General features: G+C 38.4%; 1 protein-coding gene across 13 annotated transcripts in view; it reads right to left on the reverse strand.

The window, feature by feature from the left end:
- The window catches only part of GRIA4 (glutamate ionotropic receptor AMPA type subunit 4), a 228,480-nt gene extending 219,084 nt beyond the window's left edge, over positions 1-9,396 (reverse strand). For 10 of the 13 annotated variants that reach the window (XR_015913235.1, XR_015913236.1, XM_088522320.1 and 7 more), the window contains exons 1-2: positions 9,159-9,395; positions 7,858-8,016 (exon numbers count right to left, since the gene is read on the reverse strand). Coding sequence is in view for 11 of the 13 variants with exons in the window: in XM_088522320.1 (XP_088378446.1) it covers positions 7,858-8,016; positions 9,159-9,246 (247 nt within the window). In the remaining 2 variants the exon portion in view is untranslated. Of the gene's footprint in view, positions 1-7,857; positions 8,017-9,158 lie in introns of all 13 variants that reach the window. The other 3 variants (XM_088522319.1, XM_088522323.1, XM_088522330.1) reach the window with 3 other exon arrangements.
- Positions 9,397-9,699: the final 303 nt, after the last annotated feature.

Here is a 9,699-nt window from a genome sequence, read left to right on the forward strand (position 1 = left end):
GAGGAAATCACCAATAAAAGGCCCTTCATGACTCTGCTGAGGCTGAGTCTATAAAGCCTTGTTCCTTTTTCTCATCCACTTGGGTGAAGACCTAAAGGACTAAGTGTATTGATATATTTTATGCTATAGTTTTTTACTCCATGAATATACCTGCACTTGAACAAAAAAGCATTTTGCAGTTATACTTGATAACTATTTTCCAGATCTGATCACAGTATAGTACGACCTATATCTCACATTAACTAGTAGTGTGAAATATACTGGTACGGTACATTAGGAACATGATCACAGAGCAGGAAGCTTCTGGGGACAAATAGAGGAATTTTCTCCTTTTCCTCTGCCTTTACCTCAGTTATATATTATATTAATCATTTTATCCACTAAGGAAACTGCTATGACCCTGTTGTTGTTGAAGAAAAAAAAAAGGTCATGTAATATCAGTTTAACCAAAGGAAAGGAAGCTGCAACTTCTAAGTTTTGAATGAAACTGTAAAAGAAAATGAGGAAAACAGAATATTTTGCAGAATAATTCCTAATTATTTTGCATAATAATTTCCCAATACATACATTGCCTCTTATCTCCAAATGTGAAAAAGTGAATTTTACAGCTCTTTAGAAGATCTGAAAACTGAAGCATAGATTAAAATCCTAATTCTTTTCAGCAATTACCTGTGAACTTCCTTAAAACATCTATTTAATGGATATTCACTGAGCAATTCTGAATTATAAGAAAAGGTGACTTGCAAATAAAATTGAAGTTCAACTTTTATGGGTTTAAGAGAGTACTATGCAAATATACCATAAAAGCAGCTGGAACAGTCTATATGCAAAATGGTACTGAATTTACTCCAGAGAAAAACCAAAGACCTGCTATGATTATATATTTGATAAAAGAAGATATATTTTAATATCAGTCTTCAAAATGTGTCTCCAAGCTTTCTCCACAAGGAAACCAGTAAGTGGGATTGTCAAAAGTGTTCCTTCCCAGTAGTTTTTGTTTCTCTTGAGCTCTGTTTGTATTTGCAGAAAATAACTGCAGTCATGCTCATGTTGTCCATGATTTTAGAATACAGAGAGGCACTGCACCAGATTGCATTTTTCAGGAGCAATTGTTGCATATACACACACACATCTCAATGAAATAGGCTGTGGAATGCAAGAAAATAATTTAAAAAGGCAATTACACACCAGGTGCTCAATTTATAAATATATATATATAAAATAATAATAATAATAATAAATAATAAAAAAGGAGTTAAGCAACTTAATGCTTTTAAAAATTTAGCTACGAGGCATAAGAATACAAATCAGTTCACACTGCATAAAATCTGATTCTTACTAGTCCTTAATTATAATGGCTTCCATTCTGCAATCCCCATTCAGGTAAAGTTGCTATTTAAAGCAGACAGCTCTGCCTGGGGAAAGAACTGCAGGACAAAGGCCAATATTTGAACAGGAATTTGTTAATGTTAGCATAGCTGGCCAAAACCCAGCAAGAAAAGTATCTTGTTAATATGCATCCATGTACTCCCCACTGAGGTCAACATAACACTTATCTAAAATCACCTTTTTAAAGAACCTAGTGAAGAGGAAGGACAAGCTGGTCTTTCAACTGCACAACCAAGATAAAGATGATCCATATTTGACACTCTGGTTTCATCTTCTTACCATAAGGAACCAGAAATAAAATAAATAACTGCAATTGTTTGAACAAGTCGTGCAGATGCTTCACCAGGACTATGAGGGAAGCAAACTGGAAAGAAACATAGCTCTCAAAAAAAAGGAACACCACCGAGACAAGATAGCAGACCCATGTGAAGCCATTCAGGTAAAGCAGAGTTTCCAAAGTACTCAGGAATAAGCAGTTCCCAGTGGGAAGGCTGCTGCTGCTAAGTACTCTGGAAAATCCCAGAACATCCTCTGCATGCCAGAGGCCTCTCCACTTGAACTTGGGTGCCTGAAAATAGACATTGCTTGTATGAGGTTTTTCAGAATGTCTATTCTAGAATTGTTTAAGGCTAGTAAAATCTTTAAACAAAAAGATTATGCAAAAACTCAAACTAGATAGAGGAAGCTAATGGAACTTCTAAGAAAATGGTTAAAAGCAAACCAACGCCCAAATTTGGAACCAGGCTCTGAGATCAGTTACTTTTGAGTCAATATAAAGACATTTCCATGAATCCAAAAGAACTGTTGTTTAATACAGGAATAAATTATCCTAGAGTGGCTTCATGTCCAGACCATAACTGAAGAACTTCAAAGTTGCAGAAGCTCCTGCCCATGATAAAAAAAAAAAAAAGAGGCATTGTGTTGTAATAGTCCAAAAGCATTGCCTTAAGACAGCTCTGCAGAAGAACAGTACTTAAAGCAGAGGCAAACTTTTCATTTTACTTACACAGGAGAAACCTTACCGATTTTTTCATTTTTTCCCTAGCATAAAGTTCATCCCCTTTACATCAGTCATACAGTTAAATTAAGGAATAGGATATATGCGAGAAGAATATTTGATCCAACATCTTTAAATCCAAAGAACTTTATCTGCTCACAATATGAATTTTCACAATTTATAGCTGGATCTAAAATAGTTAAGAAATCAAAGCAGACAGCTTCCTCTCTCAGGAACAAGCAAATCACAAAACAACCAAGACCTAAAAATAAAATGCATGAGCGATTTTGACTAGCATACAAACAGATTACAATAATAAATCTGAAATTAATCGATTTAATTTACTCATTAAAGTGTTTTGTCCTAAGCAAGTACTGCATTGTGCCTGCAAAAGGAAAGAAGGTACTCAGTCCTCACTACCTCCTTTAAAAGAAATTATTTTAGGAGCCTAAAATAAACTTGTGAGTTTACAGTTTTCCTGAGTCCAGTAACATGCTGGACAAAAGCCAGATGGACAAATGTTCTACATTTTCTGAAGAAATCTGCCTGTATTTCAGTGAAGGCCCATCATTTTATTTTCCCAATAATAACCTTGAAAATTAAATCCAGACTCTGATGGATTGGAACTATGGATGGTTGGTTTTCTCTGTGCTGTACAGCTATTTTACTGGGCTTGCATTTAGAGCTACAAAATTGTTCGAATATAGATCTTCTCACTGGTGCACACATACCCTCTTGATGCAAATAACACTTAAACACACATATTTTTTGATTCCATCAGCAAGTGATAGTAATAGAAATCTGAAGGGAAATTATTTTCAATAATTAGGGTCTAGCTTGAGATAAATTCCATGGATTAAAACCAAACACTCACTTCAAATCAGCTTTTGCAATCAACCCTGTTTTAGAAGGGTAACATTAAATCCAGTTCTATTTTTCTAGCCAACTGGCAAAATACTTCCTTTTACAGTTCAAATCTGACCGTACAGTAAACCTTCATAGTAACCCTAAATATACTCCAAATGCATTCCTTGGGAATACCACAGTAGTCTGAATGCAAAATACTATTCTGTCTTATAAAACTTGGCTTTCTAAGTAAAGAACACCACTATGTTTTAAAATAATACTGGCTATTAAAGCAAGGTTACATGCCTACTGCTGAATCCAGATGTAATTGTTAAAGCAGAATTAATAAGCAAATTTAATGAAAATCCTATTATACTACAGCTTAGCAAATGAAAACTGAAGCTGCTCTAAGCAAAAATGACACATACTCAGAGTTTAGAATCAACGCTACATTTGATCATCTTCATGGATGCCTCAGAAGAAGAGTTAACTCCAAAATGACACAACCTCTTCATGTTCCAAGAGCCACCAGCTGGAGCCACATCCGCCCTCGAGAGGCAGTGAAGCGCCCTTGGCAGAGCTGCACCTGCACTGGTGAGACAGCAGCAGGGCCTCTTGCTTCAGGACATCACCCCTGCACTAGTCCAGAGCTCTGAAGTGCACATTGACAGAATATTAAAAATTGAGAGAATATTGAAAAATAATAAATAAACCAGAAAAATCAAGAGGCCAGCTCTTGGAGAAAGAGGAAAATTATTCCAAAACCTGAGATGAAATAAGAGCGTGGTTGATTTGCCCCAAGTTACACTTATTAGGAATCTGCCAAATACACGCAAAGTCAAACCGAGATTCAAGGGGATAATCTTTACTTCCAATATGAAACCCTGTCAAAACACATGAAACATCTATTTGCCCCCCATTTAGACTAATCTTGTCCAAAAGCTGCAAGACTTGCTGTGCATTAAGAATTTTTGACACTGTAACAAATACTCACAACCACTAGGTGAGAGCTGGAGGGTAAATAGTTCTTTGTAAAACTGTACAACTATCTTTCCAAAGTATGCATGCAGACTGGCTTAATCTTCACCGTGTCGTTGAGATATATGAATGTAATATAGATGGTGCATGCAATGAAAATATTTTTTTTGCATTCAGCTAAAGAATATATACAATTCTCCCTAGATATGAATGCATAGTTCTTACATCTGAAACCAACTTGAAGCTAGGTTTCAAAGTGTGAGCAAAATTTCCTGCTTATAATATTTAAACCCACGTATTCCAATAGTTGAATATTTCATTTTTGGTGTATTGTGTTCTGATGAGTATGAAACTTGTACTCTTCATGTTTTCCAATAATTTGAGTTCTCTCTGCCAGTAAGAGATCCTCTGAATAATGTATGGAGTACAAAAGTAACGAACTGGTTTAAATAAAACACACAAATGGAAGGAGGAAATAAAGAGGGCTACTTCCAAACTGGTAGAGACCAGACTAACTTTGCTGAGCTGCAGCAGAGACGATCTGCTTAAATAATGTGTTTCATATTCATTCATGATTTAGAGCAGAAATATCAATGTTTTAGGTCTGTTAAAAGAAAACAAAGATGCCTAATCATCAAAAAAATGACATTAAAAAATCTAATTTCAAACCTAAGTATTTATGTATGTGCTTTTTATTTATTTTTTTCTAACACTGCAGTGATTTACCCACTAATATGCCATCTATAACCATTTGAAATACAATTTACTGTCCCTAACTCAAGCAATGGGCTAGGCATCTTTACAAGCAACCTCTGCAATAAGCGGAAATAAAGGTAACTGGTCATGTCTTAGATCTTTATGCTTAAACTCACATGAATATTGTGAGTAGCTCTAGGGCTTTTGTACTGAGTATTTGGAGAAATGTGTGCACTAAGTAAATTCTATGCAAGTAGCCTCTGTTTTCACAGCGGTTCAGGAAAGAGTTATTATTTCACATGTAGATTGCGATTAAATCATTTAATTCAGAGCTGATGGGGGAGCGAGGTTAATTAGGTTAGAAAATCTCACACATCTGCACTTTTGGAGCCTCTGCCAGGCAAGCAAATGCCATCACATGGAACTTGGTGTCCTCCAGCTATCAGACAATTGATTTTTGCAGGATTCTGCTCATATTTAGCTTAAGGGACATGTGATATGTTCATGTTCATTTAGTTGTCAGTCAGTTTTGCCTACATTTCACTAGGAGAACATTTGTTGATAGAAAATATATATTCTTTAGTATTATAACGTTAAAGAAGAATAAGAAAGTCAGATTACTGTCACAAGATTGCAAAATATGAAACAAATGAATAAACATATAAATTTACTATCTTATTTCCCCCCCCCATACTGTACAGATTCCTTATTTCTGAGTCATTAAACTCTTTAGAAATGAAATTGAGTTCTGTTAAAAAAAAAGAAAGAAAAAAAAAAGAATCAGGTTATAAATCACTATTTTTGCAAGTGACAGCAAATATAAGGGGACAGGTTTTCCTCGGTTAAAATAGTGCAAACTAAACATAATTGAAAGTGGTTAGAATGACAGATAAGAATCAGCTGTGGTTGGTCTAAATGAAGAAAAGTTTTAAGCAAACCTTTTCTGAATTTGTGATATTGAAGTTTCGCAGAACTGGTTAGTTTGCTGGTTAGTAGAACTGGTTTAGTTGCATTTAAAAAATATGCAAATCAGAAATAATTCGCTAATGTTCTAACTGAAACATGCAAGTTTTTTTTACTCTTAAACATAAGAATAGCATAAGAATAGCATATAAAATCATTTGGTAGAGCTGACTGTGTAGGCAGAATCTAAGGTAACTCTAGGGCTTTTGTACTGAGTATACTGGTAACTGACCTCGTCAAATATTGCTGATTTCTCTCTCTCTCTCTCTCTCTGTCTACAGATACATATATATATATATATATATATATATATATGTATGTATGTATGTAAGTCCCCTACTCCTCTAGGAGAAATAAAGGTTTTGGAAAAAACAGTATGTCATTTCCTCTTCAAAGGATATATAATCATCATCTGCAAAATTTGACATATATTGTAATGAACTACGCTTGCATAGATCTAATTCCTCCCAGTTTCAAAGCACCTTTTGAAACTCTTTCTCCTTATGGAATTTGATATTGATTTTCACGCTAAACACAACTAATACGTTGCTTAATATAGAATTCACACCTAATGGGACATCTGTCTTTCCTGCATAAAATAAATGAAGCCATTTTGGCAGCCCAGAAGCTTTTCCTGTTAGATAAGGTGGCAAGGTCATCTGCAACTTGGAGAACCAAAGACTTGTATAAATAAATTTAGCAATCATTCGATAAATTATACATGAGAACCGTGCAACACACAGTATGTTTACAAATGGCAAAGTGCCGAAGAGATGGCTGTGAGAAACTGGAGAGAAGCAGAGTATGTGTTTTAAAGGCACAATGAACAGCAAGACCTTCTCCAGCGTGTTTCTATTTTAAACTCGCTAAGCATTGTTGCTCAGGGCATCTAGTTCCTGAAGCAATTCACTCTTGAATGAAGAGAAGGGATTCTGAAACTTAAAGGCCACGGAGAAAAACCTATAGAACTGGATCCTGAAATGTGAATATCAAAGTAGGAATGTTACTATCTCTGCTAGCTTTACCACACTATATTCTACTGTCTTGCAAATGGAAACAAATTCCCCTCTAAAAGTCTGATGTATGTGAAGATAAACAGAATTAACTCCTTGCCACTCTTGGAGATTAAGCAGCATCCAGCATGTGTTCTGTGCACTGGTAAGGACCCCGAAGTGATATAAATGTAGGCAGCACAGCTAATTATACTCTGTTAAAAAAAAATGTAAATGTTACCTCAGCTGGTAAGGGCATCCCTTTTTTGTTCCTTTCCTGGTGTGTGTGTGCTCATACCCCTGTGTGCGTGTGTATGTATAATATATAGTAGGAAGAGAATATTTGTTCCACTTGAGGTGGTTTGTGAAATCAAGTAGATCAGATGCTAACTTGATTTGGCACCAATGTATGGATGCATAGAGGCACATCCACAGGATGTATGCATTACGAGATGGTAAGAGACATTTACAACCTACAATATAAGAGCAGGGCTGCCTCAAGTGACATCACCGGATCAAATGCAGCGTCAACCAACTGAGATATATTATCCTGCACACCACTGCTTCCCTATCCCCTCTCCTATTATTTGAAAAGCAGTTGTGATCACAAATATTATTGTATATTTTCAAAAATGCAAGGCATGCCATAGCTAAAAGCAAACAAGAGTAACTGTGGGACTTACTGACTGAACGAGACATTCATAATTTCTCTTTACAACCACAAAATTCATCTCCATAGAAACCAGAAAGCAAGAAACTACAGTAATAACACTAAAGTAAATGTCACATCAGGTTAGTCAGCATAAGGCAGGAGAGGGGAGTCTGCTCCAGTTAGAAACTAGACAAGATGTTGCCCCTTCTCCTCTTCTGCAAAGGGCAGCTAGACTGAAGACAGACTTACTGATGTGTTTTCAATGCAAGATGATGATGTAGTTTCCTGTTATTTTCATTACAATTTACTCCTAAGTTGGTCAGATCAACAGCACGTTTACTTACAGGCATTTGTTACAGCGAAGCTATTAGCTGTTTCAATGTTGTCTACGTGAGGAACCAAATTAAAAGGTGCTTCAGATGCATTGGGGCTGGTGTTATGAAGAAAAATTGCTAATCGAAAAGCAGTATATTCCTGATCCGTGTTCCTGATGAAAAGACCACCTACAGAGGGAAAAAAAAAAAAAAAAAAGAGCAAAAAGCAAAGGAAGCAGCATGAATTATTTGCAAGCTACTACTTATCCTATAACACCAAGCAATTGTCTCTCCCAGAGCTGCACAGTAAGGCTGTTCCTGACTTTAATGGATCAGGAACTAATCATATTCATAATCACAACTGCTGCCTTTAAATCACTGTCCTCAATCGATTTCAACCTCGCAGACGCATTCCCACTTCTTTTCTGTCCTCTCAGTTTCTAGCCTTTCATACATAAATACCCAGATTTGTCATGATTACAGTGACCTTTGAAAGTGTTTAGCCTCCATCTCCCTGCTACTGAACACATTGGCAAATCAGCTACTCAACAGCCTCTTACACTAAGTGCTGTGCTGATTAAGGAGAGCGATGCTTTCTGGATTTAAAAAAAAAAAAGAAAAAAAAAGAAAAAAAAAAGAAAAAAAAAACCCCAAAACAAATAAAACTCAATGTAGGATGATCTGCACTAAACTGGAATATAATGAACTTTGCTCTTCTGCAGCCATGTGCATGCAGGGAGCAGCTCCGTGTTATTAGAAGGATCGTTACAAGTCCCTGAGAAATGATGCAGTGATGGAGCAGAGCTGCAAGGAATACAGATAACTGCGTCCCATACGGAACAGGGAGAGCCAAGAAGCAGGAGGCGATGGGCAAAGGGTGAAGAGGGGGCACGGGACTGTACAGAGAGCTACAAAATCCCAAACTTTCCAGCTATGAGAGGGAAAAGATGGGCAATGCTGGGCTTTACTCCCCACCCCTGCCAGCTACTGCAATGTGCAGGGCAGATAACTCGCCATCCCTCCGGGAGTCAGGCAGGAGAAGAGAATGCTGGAGGAAGCTGAAATTGCCTGGGAGCATCTTCCCCCATCCCTGCAAAACCGCGCAAGCCCCTTCCCCTTCTTCAAACACCGGAGTCGGAAAAAGCTTTGCAAAGGATAAGCATCCTGCCCCCCACCGAACACACACACAGACCAGTGTCTGCGCGGGCTTTCCATGGAGTCAGGATGCTGCTGGAGGAGGAATCCAAGCTCCCCTCGCAGCCAGCTCTCAAACTCACTTTGCAAAGGATCGCAAGCCCTGGCAGATGCACGCAGCCCAATGCAGCGCTTACCTATTTGCACACTGCTAGGAAAAGCTCCCATTGCTAGTCCCCAAAAGCCAGAAAACAACAAGACCAGCTGTCTGCCAGTTATCCTCATCTTCTCTCTTGCCTCTCAGTCTCGCCTTCTCCCGCTCGCTCACTGGATGCTGCTCAGAGAGGCATCGAGGACGAGGCGGCTACGAACAAAATCAAGAATTGGGGAGGGGAAAAAAAAAAAAAAAAAGGAGGGGGAGAAAAGCAGAGGTTTCCTCCTTTTTTTGTTGTTGTTGTTTTTATTTTTGTTTTGACGTTTTCTGGCTCTTCCCCCGCTGCCGGCCGCCGCCTCTAGCAGTGCCTGCCGCCTCGCCGTGCTTTTCCCGCAGTCTCCATAGCCGGCGGAGCGCGCTGTGTCCGCCCGCGGAGGCTGCACATGCAGAAGATGGTGGAGACTCCGGCGGCGCGGGGAGCGGCTAGTGGCGGCGCTGCGCGGACATACGCGGAGCTGCGCGGCGCGGCGCGGACAGGACCGCACATGCGCCGTGCGCCCCCTCCCCGCGCCGCGGAGCCGCCG

Source organism: Tinamus guttatus, unplaced genomic scaffold, assembly GCF_059628265.1.
Source record: "Tinamus guttatus ecotype Peru unplaced genomic scaffold, ASM5962826v1 Tinamus_guttatus_pri_ptg000150l, whole genome shotgun sequence".
NCBI classification, from domain to species: Eukaryota; Metazoa; Chordata; class Aves; order Tinamiformes; family Tinamidae; genus Tinamus; species Tinamus guttatus.